Source organism: Astatotilapia calliptera, chromosome 16 (assembly GCF_900246225.1).
Source record: "Astatotilapia calliptera chromosome 16, fAstCal1.2, whole genome shotgun sequence".
NCBI classification, from domain to species: Eukaryota; Metazoa; Chordata; class Actinopteri; order Cichliformes; family Cichlidae; genus Astatotilapia; species Astatotilapia calliptera.
Window position 1 is genome coordinate 2,842,411 of NC_039317.1, and position 16,512 is coordinate 2,858,922.

Here is a 16,512-nt window from a genome sequence, read left to right on the forward strand (position 1 = left end):
CTTGCTGATAGGGGATCATATCTTTGTATTAGGGTATTTACCTTACAATATAAAGCACCTTGAGACAACTGTTAATGTGATTTGGCACTATCGATATAAAACTGAATTCAATTGAATTGCTATTTCTGACAATCAGATATGTATTGTCCGTGCTGACTTTTCTGGTGTGCAAAGAGGTCTTGCTGCACCTGCTGCTGTTCTGCCTGACTTGAGGCTTTCCATGTATGCACATGCCACCAAACAAATCACTGCAGAACTGGATATAATGGGCTGCCATTTAAATAGCAACTCTAAAGATGTAAAGAAATGCATTTCAATAAAATTGTGAACTTCAGAGCAGCTAAATACATGCTACAGAAATCATCTTGCAGTAGATTACTTATAAATAAGTGACAGCAACTGTGTGTGACACTGTGATTGTAGGTTGATATGTGTAGCTATTTACTGACTAGTCTGTGTTACTTGTAGAGGTTCAAACAAGGGAACATTTTGTTTGTGATAACAGTCAATGACCACCACCTTTTACTTGATACTACAGTATACTCTGTTTTGTTTATGCCACTTTTGGTGCACACTACATACAATCTGCAGTTTGTGTGTCAGTATAGACTTTAAATATAAAATCCATAACTCAATAATGAAAAACTCATTTATTATGAGTTATCAAATCAGGAATGAATAAGTGTAATGTTTATAGGTAGTTTTAATGTGGCTTTTTTTGGCAAGATCTAATAATCTAATATACTGGGTCTAAATTGAGGAGCACATAAACATGTACACACAAACAAAGGAGGAAAAATAAATATAGCTCTTTAAAAACTGACAATTAAAAATTCTGAAATTAAAAGCAAGTATTGTACTTTAATACCATTTGTTTTCAAATCATAAACTGTGTATTATAGTACAATTAGTGTAAAACCTTCACTGATTGCATTGTCACTCTCCTGCAGTGCAGAGAGATTTTCATTAGTAACATACAGGCTGACGTTGCTCTGTTTTTCTGGCACTATTTCATAAACTCTTGCCTGAAGTATTGTTAAAAAATTACAAGGTGAAAGAGATGAAGAGAATTAACAGATGACAAAATGTATAAAGGCAGTGAAGGTCCAGAGGCTCTTTCAGACCAATACTGTCCCCCTGCATGGTACAGATCACTTCAGCGGAACTGAGTGCAATTAGGGTAAACAAGGGAACTGAGATATCAGGTCACGGCCCAGCGTCACTGTCACAAGCGTAATTTTATCTTGTAGCAACCCAAGGTTGTGATCAGAAGCCCCCATTCTGCTTTCTTCTGGACAAGGCATTGTTCTTGACTGACCCTCTCTGACTTTGAGTCAATCCTGGAATTCTGAGTGCACTCTTCCCTTTCCATGGGGTGGTGGGGCCCAAACTTCCAGTAACTGTGTAGGTGTTTCTGTGGGTGAGCATGTGTCTGAATGCATATGTGTCTGTGTTAAACTGCTTTGAAGGCTGGGAGATGAAATCACAGCTTGGGCTGGCTTGCCAACTTGATCTTCAGGTTCTCTGCTAATTTGTCCAGGAACTCAAAGGTGTTCAAGTAGTCAGCACGTTTCACACTGCAAACAGAGTCAGAAAACAGATGACTGTCAGCATTAAAGTATTGCAAAAGTTCAGAGATCACCGAATATGACTAATTTTGACAAATATTCAGGCTGCATTTATGAAGCTCTGTTAAGTCAAGTTCACTGTAGTCAAAATAAGTTTCGACTGCAACAACTTAGTGCTCCTTTATGCCATCAAATCTAAGGCCCATTTCTCATATGAATAAATGCGTGGTTGCTGTTTCCAAGACGAGGAATGGTGTTGAAATTTTTTTTTATTATTACAGACATACTGAGCTGCTGTAAAGGCTTATGTGAGCATACGCTCTGCCACAGTTGGGCTCTATAAACGTAAGCATATGTCTGCATCTTTTTGTACTATTAGTAAAAATTCACTGCAATTATTCAACAAGCTCATTTTTGAAATGCCAAACAATACTTAAGAGGTTGGGAGCGGTCACATCTCCCGTCACACAAAACTTGGTTGATTAATACCCAATAATTATGATTATGTTACATAGGAAAAAAGGACATGGAAAAGTAAATCATAGTAAGAGGTAAAATATATGAAACGAATATTTAATACATTAAGAGTTTTTTTCCTTTGTTTTGTTCTTTCTGCATGCTTAGTTTCTGGAGTGTGTCAAAGACAATTTTGAACATCCACCATTGTAATATTTTATATTTAGCAGAACACTATAGGAAAGAAAAAGCATAACTGCTCTATATTGAAAAGAGCTCAAACATATTTATAAACCTGAGTGAATTAAACTTTAATTTACGGATGCCCCAATCAGGTACATTTTGAAATGGAGCTGTCCTTTCCGGTCACTGTATGTGGTGGCTTCCACAAACTGGTGCCCACTCTTATGTATTTTTAATAGATTATTTCTAAGTTCTGAGACTGTATCAAGAATGTATTGTAAGATCTAATTACACACTAATCTAACAGCACAATATCCTTATATGAATGTACATTGCATATGACTAACTTTGCAAGGCCTTTGATGCAGATAGCCAAATCTTTGGTCATGAAACCAGCCTCAATGGTCTCGATGCAAACAGCCTCCAGCGCCTCCGAGAACACTCGCAGCTCGGCATTGTTATCAAGCTTTGCCCGGTGAAGCAGGCCCCGTGTCCATGCAAAGATGGAGGCTGTAGGAAACAGACACACAGTGAAAGAGCATGCATTAGATAACTAACCTAGAGATAACCTTAGAGATAAAATCACATACGATCACATTTCCACAATCTGAGCCTACCAATAGGATTGGTGGAGGTTTCCTTTCCCTGCTGGTGTAGTCTGTAATGTCGAGTCACTGTGCCATGGGCAGCCTCTGACTCTACTGTACGTCCATCAGGACAGACAAGCACACTGGTCATCATACCCAGGGAGCCGTAGCCTAAAACACAGGGACAACCAAAAACTACATTAACATCTGAATATCATTAGTCTACAGTACACTGCAATTTTTTTAGGCTTTTATTATTTAAGTTTCTGCATGGTTTTTCACATAACTTCTGATCTGAACCTCCTTTTTAAACCAACCTTGTGCCACAGAGTCAGACTGTACATCTCCATCATAGTTCTTGCAGGCCCAAATGAAGCCTCCCTCAGATTTCATGGCTTGGGCCACCATGTCATCAATGAGACGGTGCTCATACCAGATGCCCTTGGCCTCAAACTGAGCACGATACTCTCTGAAGCACACAAGAAGGTGGACAACACAGTTCTGGCCCATGTCTGCTACAAGGATGTTTGCATAAGCTGCTTGTGCATGTGCTGTCCTTACTTCTCATAGATCTCCTGAAAGATGTCTTTGAAGCGTCCATCGTACTTCTTCAGGATGGTGTTCTTGGTGCTGAGGTATAGAGGCCAGCCTTTGGACAGAGCAATCTGGAAAGAGCTATTAGCAAAATCCCTGATGGACTTATCTGTGTTGTACATTCCCAAGGCCACACCACCTGTTCCTGGATAGACACAAACAAATAGACATACAGACAGACTAAATTCACATGAATTATCGCCTTTAAAGGCAGACAATCTTGGACAAACTTGGAAAAATCTAGAAAAGAAACCAGTGTTACCTCTTACTCCGTTTAAAATTTATTTCAGTTCATTCAGTGTTAAATTGTACTAACAGACTTTTTAAATTTTCTACCAAACTTGCTAGTTTTGAAACTGTACTATAAAACAAATATGGAGGAAACAAGCTGTCAGCTCTTCTAAATCCTTGTTTTATACACTCTGTGGGGTGGACATGCAAGATATGGGTTTATACTACAGAGAAGCTTGATGATAAGATGGAGACAGTAAAGAGTAGATTCAATAGAATATTTGTTTATTTTAAACAATCAGATGGTTTGGATGGATATATATATATATATATATATATATATATATATATATATATATATATATATATATATATATATATATATATATATATATATATATATATATATATATATATATATATATATATATATATACACACACACACACACACACACACACACACACACAGTGGGGCAAAAAAGTATTTAGTCAGCCACCGATTGTGCAAGTTCCCCCACCTAAAATGATGACAGAGGTCAGTAATTTGCACCAGAGGTACACTTCAACTGTGAGAGACAGAATGTGAAAAAAAATCCATGAATCCACATGGTAGGATTTGTAAAGAATTTATTCGTAAATCAGGGTGGAAAATAAGTATTTGGTCAATAACAAAAATACAACTCAATACTTTGTAACATAACCTTTGTTGGCAATAACAGAGGTCAAACGTTTACTATAGGTCTTTACCAGGTTTGCACACACAGTAGCTGGTATTTTGGCCCATTCCTCCATGCAGATCTTCTCGAGAGCAGTGATGTTTTGGGGCTGTCGCCGAGCAACACGGACTTTCAACTCCCGCCACAGATTTTCTATGGGGTTGAGGTCTGGAGACTGGCTAGGCCACTCCAGGACTTTCAAATGCTTCTTACGGAGCCACTCCTTTGTTGCCCGGGCGGTGTGTTTTGGATCATTGTCATGTTGGAAGACCCAGCCTCGTTTCATCTTCAAAGTTCTTACTGATGGAAGGAGGTTTTGGCTCAAAATCTCACGATACATGGCCCCATTCATTCTGTCCTTAACACGGATCAGTCGTCCTGTCCCCTTGGCAGAAAAACAGCCCCATAGCATGATGTTTCCACCCCCATGCTTCACAGTAGGTATGGTGTTCTTGGGATGCAACTCAGTATTCTTCTTCCTCCAAACACGACGAGTTGAGTTTATACCAAAAAGTTCTACTTTGGTTTCATCTGACCACATGACATTCTCCCAATCCTCTGCTGTATCATCCATGTGCTCTCTGGCAAACTTCAGACGGGCCTGGACATGCACTGGCTTCAGCAGCGGAACACGTCTGGCACTGCGGGATTTGATTCCCTGCCGTTGTAGTGTGTTACTGATGGTGACCTTTGTTACTTTGGTCCCAGCTCTCTGCAGGTCATTCACCAGGTCCCCCCGTGTGGTTCTGGGATCTTTGCTCACCGTTCTCATGATCATTTTGACCCCACGGGATGAGATCTTGCGTGGAGCCCCAGATCGAGGGAGATTATCAGTGGTCTTGTATGTCTTCCATTTTCTGATGATTGCTCCCACAGTTGATTTTTTCACACCAAGCTGCTTGCCTATTGTAGATTCACTCTTCCCAGTCTGGTGCAGGTCTACAATACTTTTCCTGGTGTCCTTCGAAAGCTCTTTGGTCTTGGCCATGGCGGAGTTTGGAGTCTGACTGTTTGAGGCTGTGGACAGGTGTCTTTTATACAGATGAGTTCAAACAGGTGCCATTCATACAGGTAACAAGTGGGGGGCAGAAAAGCTTCTTACAGAAGACGTTACAGGTCTGTGAGAGCCAGAGATTTTCCTTGTTTGAGGTGACCAAATACTTATTTTCCACCCTAATTTACGAATAAATTCTTTACAAATCCTACCATGTGAATTCATGGATTTTTTTTTCACATTCTGTCTCTCACAGTTGAAGTGTACCTCTGGTGCAAATTACTGACCTCTGTCATCATTTTAAGTGGGGGAACTTGTACAATCGGTGGCTGACTAAATACTTTTTTGCCCCACTGTATGTGTATATGTGTATATGTATATATATACTGGCTTCTTACCCTCAAACTCATGGACGACATATTTGACAGGCTCTCCCTTTGCGGGTGTGTAGGTCATCTCCACTTTCCCAGGCCCAGGCACCACAAAGTCTGTGGCTTTGTACTGTGGGGAGAACAGTGAGTAAGAAAAAAGATACAATCCCCAACATATACCATAACAGCAAGAAAGACTGTCATAAACACCTAAAGAGGACTAGTCAGAGTGTACAGCATTGTTCTTTCTGACAGATATTATGTAACCAGCAGCCATCTGATACATCACCCAACTGGAAGCAGAACTGTTGACTTTGGCTATGCACCATGAACCAACCTGTGATTTACTTCTGTGGCTGTTGAGGTGGTACACTGTGGTCCAAAGGACAGCTGATGAAACCTAATTATTGACCAAGTCACTCCTAACACAACGTCTGATATAACTGTCAATTCCCTGAGCTCATACATCAGCTGACGGAGGGATAGGTACAGTTACAGAAGTGTGGTAGAAAATTACAGGCAGCCTCCGAAATGGAAACAATAATTAAGATGAAGTTTTAGTTTAAAAAACATTTTATTTTAACCTCATTTGGAAAACTTCAGAAAACTATGGGCATTATTTTTCTTTGCCAAAACATAAGCCATGAAAATACTATTTCACACTAAAACTAGATGAAGACAGACTCACTATTCTTTGCTCTTTGGTGTAGAATACACATCCTGCTTCTAATGCAAGGGTTTGAATAAATGTGTGGCTTTGCAAATGAATGTGATGTCTGGACACACTTTCCTACAGGCTTGACTCTTTGTTCTTATCACCTTTTTCTTTCATTGTCACCTCCCTACCTCCTTCTAAATGCTAATTTGCCTGAGCCAGCTTACCTTCACAGACGCTCTATACAGTGGGGCAAAAAAGTATTTAGTCAGCCACCGATTGTGCAAGTTCCCCCACCTAAAATGATGACAGAGGTCAGTAATTTGCACCAGAGGTACACTTCAACTGTGAGAGACAGAATGTGAAAAAAAATCCATAAATCCACATGGTAGGATTTGTAAAGAATTTATTCGTAAATCAGGGTGGAAAATAAGTATTTGGTCAATAACAAAAATACAACTCAATACTTTGTAACATAACCTTTGTTGGCAATAACAGAGGTCAAACGTTTACTATAGGTCTTTACCAGGTTTGCACACACAGTAGCTGGTATTTTGGCCCATTCCTCCATGCAGATCTTCTCGAGAGCAGTGATGTTTTGGGGCTGTCGCCGAGCAACACGGACTTTCAACTCCCGCCACAGATTTTCTATGGGGTTGAGGTCTGGAGACTGGCTAGGCCACTCCAGGACTTTCAAATGCTTCTTACGGAGCCACTCCTTTGTTGCCCGGGCGGTGTGTTTTGGATCATTGTCATGTTGGAAGACCCAGCCTCGTTTCATCTTCAAAGTTCTCACTGATGGAAGGAGGTTTTGGCTCCAAATCTCACGATACATGGCCCCATTCATTCTGTCCTTAACACGGATCAGTCGTCCTGTCCCCTTGGCAGAAAAACAGCCCCATAGCATGATGTTTCCACCCCCATGCTTCACAGTAGGTATGGTGTTCTTGGGATGCAACTCAGTATTCTTCTTCCTCCAAACACGACGAGTTGAGTTTATACCAAAAAGTTCTACTTTGGTTTCATCTGACCACATGACATTCTCCCAATCCTCTGCTGTATCATCCATGTGCTCTCTGGCAAACTTCAGACGGGCCTGGACATGCACTGGCTTCAGCAGCGGAACACGTCTGGCACTGCGGGATTTGATTCCCTGCCGTTGTAGTGTGTTACTGATGGTGACCTTTGTTACTTTGGTCCCAGCTCTCACAGTTGAAGTGTACCTCTGGTGCAAATTACTGACCTCTGTCATCATTTTAAGTGGGGGAACTTGCACAATCGGTGGCTGACTAAATACTTTTTTGCCCCACTGTAAATCTGTAGGGCATAAACAGACTTCTACAGTAACCTAACTCTAGAACAGGACATTGAGTCATTTCCTCAACATCCTATTGACACAATAATATACACGACATGAAACTACAAAAATCTGAGTAGTTTTACATCTTAAAAGATGGATAAAGGTGTCTATGTGTCACATATTCATTTGTAGGTTGCCATTTTTAAATACTGTTGGAATGAAATTCTCTATAATTACAACCTTATTTTTTTGGAGACTTTGAAAAATTTACATGAGATGTGTGAAATCTTGACTAGAGATTCACAGATCATATATCCCCCCCCCCCCTTAGCATGCATACTTCAAAGTTTTCAGTAAGTGGGACCGATAGGGTACCTGATCTCCATGGGCATGTCTGCCGATGATGATGGGCTTGGTCCAGCCGGACACCAGGCGGGGGATATTCTTACATATGATGGCCTCCCTGAACACCGTGCCCCCGAGGATGTTACGGATGGTCCCGTTGGGTGAGCGCCACATCTGCTTGAGCTTGAACTCCTCCACACGTTTCTCGTCTGGCGTGATGGTGGCGCACTTGATGCCCACATTGTAACGGTGGACTGCCTCTGCTGCCTCAACTGTCACCCGGTCATCAGTTGCATCTCGGTTCTCCATCCCAAGGTCATAGCTTTGCAAGGAGAGATTAAGAGAACATGATTAATGGTGCCGAGAGAAAGCTAATACATAATTTATAATGTCTTGTAAATGTACCTAGACTGTCAATAAAAACCTCAAAGTTTTAGTACAAAAAGCAAAGAATACTTTAAGCATTTTAGCTGCTCCTTCACAAGGTGTCACCAGGACGCAGCTCCACATGTGTGACTTAGTAAACTTTTATGCCCAATGCCCTTCATCACACATTGCCAAGGGTTTTTGCCTCTTTTTGCTTGTTAGGGTATGATGTAAACCACTATACTGGGGAGCTAGTGGTAGTAACTACTACAGGGCTCAAATGATTAGTAAATATAACTGATTAGTAATTATAATTGAGAATATTTGTGTGCTTCTAAGAATTAGAGTATGAGATTAAGAATGAAGACAGGGACCAAACACACACAGAGAACATTGATAATCTCAGCAGCAGAGGCACTGAATGCTATGAGCGTTACAAGTATTTACACATAACTTAGCAGCAGACCCCAGTGCACTAACTACCGAACACTATGCTATTGATTTAGCTGAGTGAAATGCAAAGCGGAGAATGTCAAAGTGCACCTACTGTGATGTGGAACACAATAACTGTGTCAAAGGACATGAATGACTTGAATGAGTGGTGAAAGTGAATCTGATTATGGAATAATTTGAACTGCTGCCAGAGCTTTTTGCACTTCATTATGAAGGCAATTTTCTTGCCTGCAGGCCCTGACACAGCATTCTTATGAAGGAGACTTTCTATTAACCCTCTGTTCCATTTTCTTTTAGGCGCTGCCACTGCAACGAAGCAACACGAAGAAAGCAAAAAAAAGGAATCAGTTGTGCAACGAAACCAGGCACTCTGCCAGCATAACTGGATCGGTTTGCTCCACTTGTTATACTTGAGAAACCTCACAGCTTTAACAAACAGTTAGAGGAGGGGGTGAAAACCAGCTCAGTGTCCTTACACTTCTCTTTGGCAATTATCTTGTGTGCTGGCTTTGTATGAAAGTGGCCTTGACCTTTTACCCACTTCCCTCCTTCCTCAACTGAAAATCCAAGCCACATGAATGAACCGATGAGGTTCATTCTTTGGAATCTTTGCAGAAAACCTTGCACATGTTCCAAACTATGTGCTTCCAAGAATTCCGTGCCCAGTGAACCACCTGACTGTGTGGTGGGACTTTTAACCATTGTACTATCGTGGACGGTTAACAACAGTGCAAAGTCCATGAAACAGATAAGTAGAGGAAGGTCAAATTAAGAAACCGATGACGCAAATGGATGTTATACTACCAATTATCGTTATTACTTTGTTTGGACATTTCTGATCTACAATATCACCCATCATTGCATTTGATTTAATAATACTTGTTGAAACTTTTCATTGTCTTCTTGATTACAAGACTTTTGTAAATAGCTTTTAATGCAATGGTGATTTTTTTTTTCTGAGGTAGCAGCTGCAGTTAGTATATTCTGCTTTGCAGCTGAACCATTAGACACCTTTCGGGTGGGGGGGGAATGTATTTTCAGGGCAAAGGTCAATGATGGGGGATGCATTAAAGCAAGAATTCAAGCCAAACAAGAAGTACCAGGCATGCAGAAAGTGTTGCTTGAATTCCGTTTTTGATTCTGTTTTACTAAGACTATCCCTGCTGGGAGTACTTACCACTGCACCACTGTCATGTAAACAAAAGTATATTTAAAAAGAAACCATTAAATGTAAGCGATCTGAGTGCACTGAGCTGCTAGAACAATGGGATCTTTACACAGTGTAGGAGTACAGGTGTATTCACCTGTGCACTTCAAGCTCCAGGTACGGAAAGATGAGTTTCTCCTTAATGAGCTCCCAGATGACCCGAGTCATTTCATCTCCCTGCATCTCCACCACAGAGCCAGCCTTGATCTTGGGAGACATCTGTCACAATAGAATGACCACGAAGAAGACAAAAACAAATAAGTTACTCTGACACTTATTCTGATAACTGAAGTGACTGGAGAGAGATTATTATTACACAACAATTTGTCAAATGACATGCTGATACCCAAGAGGGGGGAAAAGGTCTGTAGACTATGAATGAATTCATTCACAAGATGCTTAAAGTATCCAGAGCTATGACTCGGCGTAAATCCATAATAACCCTCTTCAATTATCCCAGTGGCCACAAAAAAAGAGGGGGGGGGGGGGGGGGGATTACCTCCTTGGTTATTATTTTTGTTATTACCATTGTTATTTTAATAATCTCGGTTGAAAAGACCTTATTGGTGGTGTTTCACAACAGATGATTTCACAACTTTCAAAGATTTCATTTTATAATCTCGCCTAAAGTTCACTTAAAGAAGAAGCGACTTGAGTTAAGCAAAGAATGAATGCAGAGCACTAACAGGACAAGGTAAAAAATCTGATAAATAACAATCTGAAACATGAAACCAGGAAGGAGGTGTTGGCTGAGGATATCAGGCCTGAATGGCCACTATGTCGGTTTGCTTAAGCTACCCGCAATTTAATTTGAATGAACAGCCGACACAAAAGTGTATTTCATAGCAAAGCAAACAGAAAAACGCGTTACTTCAACTTTGTCACCACCCCCCTTTTATTTTTCTTTGGACAGATGACGGCTAATGCCAGCAGCAGCAACAAAAACAAAAAAAGAAGGAGCCGCCGAGTATTTCTTTCTTTCCTGCACGACGCCATCATTGTGTTCTGCAGTAAGCGCTGTTTAATTCAGTGCTACAAACGCCTACCGTATTGAGTTTAAGATCCACGACACAACCAGAGATGAGGAAGCCGAACGATGACCTGCCGGAGAAGACGGCGTATCTAGCTGCTAGGTGCCAGTTTCTATTCCGCGAGCTCATTGGCAAGAGTCTTGGCCAATCAGAGAAGAGCGGAAAACATTTAACGCCAATCAGATAAATCCACACCGCAGAAGGGTAGGTCTGAAAGCGGTGATTGTCCATCTGATGAGGGTTTCCACGCCCACCGATACCTTTGTTCTATGCGTGGACTGTTGCACAATGGGTGCTATTTGACAGTTTGGTGGCAAAAGGCGGCACCACCAGTTATAATGGTCCATCTGAAAGGATATTAGTAAAACTGACAAACTACAGATTCAATATTTTGATTGGCTAGATCACAATTCTATTATTTTAATTTTAAAAAGAGAAACTGATCATAAATGAGTCTAGATTACACCAGAGCCCATATACAATTTCCAAGAAAGTAGGAAACTAAAGCTAAACGCTAATGGTAAAACACATATTATCATATGTGTCATTATTATTATTAACCACTTTTTAAAACAGCATACAGAATAATAATTTTGTTATAAACGACAAATTACAGACTCAGACCAAGTCTTTTGAACAACTTTCAAGTACTTTGTTCTCCAACGTGTGCCTTTCTGTTGTTTTATATATATTCCTCTAGTTTGTGCTTATTGCACAATCTTTGTGTTGGTGTTGTTCGCAAATCATCATAATTAATGCTGCATATCAGGATACTTTTCTTTCATAAACAATAACAATTATACACATTTTCTTTGGAAAACTGAAACTACTTGACGGTAGCATTAGCTAACCAATTAAGGATTTTGATTCTGATTTTCCTGCCCAGAACAGGCTAATTCTCTGTATAGAGAACCAGTGTTGACATACACCCTGCCATGACACCAGTCAGTCAGAAGTGCCAGCTTGATGCCGGATCCAGGGAAGACCTGTTTTCTATGGGCATGCACCAAACCACAATTGGGCCAGATGTGGCATGCCAGCGCAAAAACAGTGGCATCATTGCCAGACCTGGCTCATATCTGGATGACATATGGCTTACCATGCTAGAAGTCAACCAGCAGTGCCGGCTTGATGCCAGATCCGGGCCAGACCTGCTTGCTATGTAGGATTACATGCACTCGCAGTAGGTTATAAGTTATCTTTCTCGCCAAAAGAGAAAGGTTTCTTCATTTCTTGAATAACTTGAAAATCTTAGGTCAAACAGCTGCAAATCCTGGTTGCAAACAACGGTACTGAATTCTATAGTATTCATGGATAAATATGTTTGCCTGTGTCTTCTTTCAATAATTACAGCTATCTTTATGAAGTTGTACAAAAACACCTATAAGATTAAGCCATAAATAATATTGTCTGAGTCTGTTGGAGCTATGTGTTCTTTATTGTTAATATTTTGAAATTTGTTAAAATTTGTTGTTGGTTTACTTATATTTTTGGGTTATTCACAAGTTTTATTTGTAGTGTTACACCCCGGCCTAGGCAACCGGGGTGCAACGTAGAAAAACAAAGATACGGAAAATAAAACCACGAAGGCCCTCCACCAAAATCCCAAAACGAAGGTGTCTCCAACGAAAATATTAACAAACCCATTCACAACTATTTACAACAGACTATTTATTTACAACAAACACACCAAACTATTTACAACACGGGGGAGATCGCGACCATGACACACTGAAACACAAGGCTTAAATACATAGAGGGAGCAATCAGGAAATGGACCACAGGAGGGAAACACAGCTGGGGCAAATTAGAACTGACGAGACAGGGAAAATGTAAACTGAACACACTAAGATAACACAGACTTTCAAAGTAAAGCAGGAAATACACAAGTCATGCAAAAACAAAACACCGACACACCGAAACGTAACATTTCCCCCTACCCAAAAATCAAACATGTAACCCCAAGTGAAAAGTTTGATTCAGACAAACGAAGGCTGAAACGAAGGCAGACGAAGCTGATGGAGACTGGAGCGGTCCCACTGACCCTCCAGCAGACGACGAAGGCTGGAGCGGTCCCTCGGACCCTCCAGTGAAGGCGGATGAAGGCTGGGGCGGTCCCACGGACCCTCCCCCCAGCGAAGGCGGATGAAGGCAGACGAAGCTGATGGAGGCTGGAGCGGTCCCACGGACCCTCCAGCAGACGACGAAGGCTGGTGCGGTCCCCCGGACCCTCCAGCAGAGGCGGATGAAGGCTGGAGCGGTCCCTCGGACGCTCCAGCGAAGGCGGATGAGCAGCCCACCAGCTGCACACACGGACACGCAGCCCACCAGCTGCACACACGGACACGCAGCCCACCAGCTGCACACACGGACACGCAGCCCACCAGCTGCACACACGGACACGCAGCCCACCAGCTGCACACACGGACACGCAGCCCACCAGCTGCACACACGGACACGCAGCCCACCAGCTGCACACACGAACACGCAGCCCACCAGCTGCAGAAGGCTGGAGCGGTCCCTCGGATCCTCCAGCGAAGGCGGATGAAGGCTGGAGCGGTCCCTCGGATCCTCCAGCGAAGACAGAAGGCCGAAGCTGTCCCTCCTTCGGACCCTCCAGCGATCCCGGACGAGCCCCCTCCTGTAACTTCTTCTCAAGCGCCTCCTTAATGAATTGCGCGTTGGAGGAATCAAAATCAAAGTCTGTGTCAAATTTAAGGGTGGGAGATGGAGCATTAGCCACCATCAGCTGGCCTCTTCTGCGGTCCCTATGCCGTCGAGGTCCTTGTCTTTTTCTAGCAGGTGGCCTGGTTTCAGCATTTTGCTGCTGACTGTCCTGAAAAGTGAATCTACTTGGGTCTGATTGCATGGTGGCTTCAGCGACCCTTGTGGTTTGAATATTTGTTCTTCTCGTCCCCTTGGGCTGCCTCCTATTCTGCTGCTGCTGTTGCTGGGATCCACTCGCACCTCTCCTCTGCCTAAATATCTTTACACTGACGGTTTGAACAGCCTTTGATGTGGCACGATCGAAACCACTGTTATCTGTAAGTGGTATATCGACTACTTCTGGCGACGGAAAAACTGTGCCGCCAGCTAGATCGTTTCCCAAGATGATGTCAATACCTGCAACCGGTAACTGGGGTCGCACCCCAAGCTTAACCTCACCAGACAAAAACTGAGACGAAAGCTGCACCAAGTGTAAAGGAACCCGTATTACACACATCCTAACTCCCCAGGCTAACACATCCGCCCCACAACAGGATTGAGCTGAAAACGGTAAGACCCCCTCACGAATGAGCGACTGTTTTGCACCAGTGTCTCGCAAAATACTAACAGGAGTCCGCCGATCTTCTCCTATCAAGGAAACAAAGCCGTTTGACACAAACGGCTTAAACTCCTTATCTACTTTATCATTTTCGGGTGCCATCACCTCCCCCCAAGTAGGAGAGTTTGTCTGTAGAAGGTTTATTGGGGAAGGAGATGTACCCTCCCTGGTCATTTCTTTTCTCTTCAGAGCAGGGCAAACCGCAATAAGGTGTCCCTGCTCATGGCAAAAGAAACACACGCGGTTCTCAACGGATGAGGGGATGGCACGGCGGGTGCCCCTTGGAGACCATCGGGGCGGGCCACCGGAAGACAGAAAACTGTGAGCAGGAGCCGAAAACACCACTTTATGTGTCAACACAAACTCATCAGCCCGTATAGCAGCAGCGGCGAGAGTCGTAACCTTCTGTTCGTTTAAGTAGGTTACCACAGTGTCTGGTAGTTGATTTTTAAACTCTTCTAACGTCACCAACTCACGCAGGTCTTCCAAGGTTTTTACTTCTGTAGCATGACACCACTTATCAAACAGAGTTTTCTTTTCTCTGGCAAACTCCACATAGGTCTGGTTGGCGGATTTTTTCCCATCCCTAAATCTCTGCCTGTAAGCCTCTGGCACAAGCTCGTAAGCGCGCAGGACAGCAGCCTTCACCGTATCATAGTCAAAACTGTCCTCCAGAGAAAGAGCGGTGCATACCTCTTGAGCTTTCCCCACCAATCTACATTGGAGTAAAAGAGACCACACATCCTTTGGCCAGTGCAGCGCACCTGCGATACGTTCAAACACTGTGAAATACGAATCCACCTCAGTTTCCCGAAACGCCGGCACCATTTTGATGTGTTTACTCACATCAAAGCCACCACCTGGCATCGGGGCCGGTGGCTGCGGAGATGGCGACTGCGGGGATGATGACTCCGGGGAGGGTACCTGCAGGGATGGTGACTGCGGGGCTAACCGAGGTACAGGAGGACTGGCAGACACAGAGGCTCCCCTCTCTACCTCCAGAGCCCTGATCCTCAAGTGCATAGCGTCCACCTCCAACTGCTGTTTCTTTAGCTCCACCTCCTTAATGCGCAGCGTTAACCGCAGCTCCTCCACAGAAGGGCTAGGTGGAAAAGGGAGATTTTTCAGTGGGGCAGAAACACCAGCAACAGCCCCCAGCTCAAACCCCCCTGCAGGACCCGGCTCACCAAACAACCCCCTGTCCGTCAACTGGACACACAGGAGCTCCCTAAGCTCTTTCTTCTTCGCAGTCAACGGCACAGTCACATCAAAGAATTCAGCAACAAGCAAGAGGTCAGCCTTTTTACACCTGTCCAACTTCTCCGCAGACGGGCTCAGAGTGAAGTCCTCCAACTTAAACTCCATCCTAACACACACACACACACCCCCCACACAAGAAAAAACCGCCAACCAAGAAAACAAGCCACAAAAAGAACCACCAAAGGGACGAGCCCCCAATATGTTACGTTCTGGTCCCGGCAAGTAAATAAACGTAACAAATAGTTTGCCCCACTCACTTCCCACCCACGCACAAACCCCAACAACGACACCTTTTTTAAGTATTTAAGCAGCCATTTATTTACATCAGCAGTGAGCAATGCCAAAACAATAAACAAAACTCCCTATAAAACAATCCCTAGTCTTCCCTACACCAAAATAAAAAGAAGCCAAAACAAAAGACAAGTCACTTACCTAACTATCTAACGAAAAACAGGAGAAAACTTGTTCAACAAAAGAAAACGGCTTCTCACGCCTACTAGGCTGCGACAGTGAAAGTTATACAGCAAAGGAACAAAAAAGTGACCGCCACTGGTTAACTTATTTACAATTATTTACATGGCAAGGCTAGAGGTACACGTGAATACTCCAGCCTGCACTACAATGACACAACACACAACTCTGTGACCGAGTCAACGGGGTTCCAAACAGCACTCCCAGGTGACTGTCATCCGGACGTTAAGTACTGGAGGTGGTCCATCAATTATCCAGTCGGAAGGTGTGTAGAGACTCCACCCAGATACCTAGCAGCCACGCCCAGGTGTCCACCTCCTAGGAGAGAAAAAAGGAAAAATACCGCCACCATCCTCCGGTGGGAGGCACAACACCAACAAACACATCACTGGGTCAA

General features: G+C 43.1%; 1 protein-coding gene across 1 annotated transcript; it reads right to left on the bottom strand.

The window, feature by feature from the left end:
* Positions 1-836: 836 nt before the first annotated feature.
* idh1 (isocitrate dehydrogenase (NADP(+)) 1) lies at positions 837-11,203 on the bottom strand. The gene is made up of 9 exons (XM_026145168.1): positions 11,075-11,203; positions 10,126-10,247; positions 8,033-8,324; positions 5,730-5,832; positions 3,356-3,533; positions 3,112-3,263; positions 2,825-2,965; positions 2,555-2,717; positions 837-1,577 (listed from the first exon to the last, which is right to left on the bottom strand). Exons 1-9 carry the CDS (start codon positions 11,186-11,188, stop codon positions 1,484-1,486), a joined length of 1,359 nt encoding a protein of 452 aa, XP_026000953.1. The 5' UTR covers positions 11,189-11,203; the 3' UTR covers positions 837-1,483.
* Positions 11,204-16,512: the final 5,309 nt, after the last annotated feature.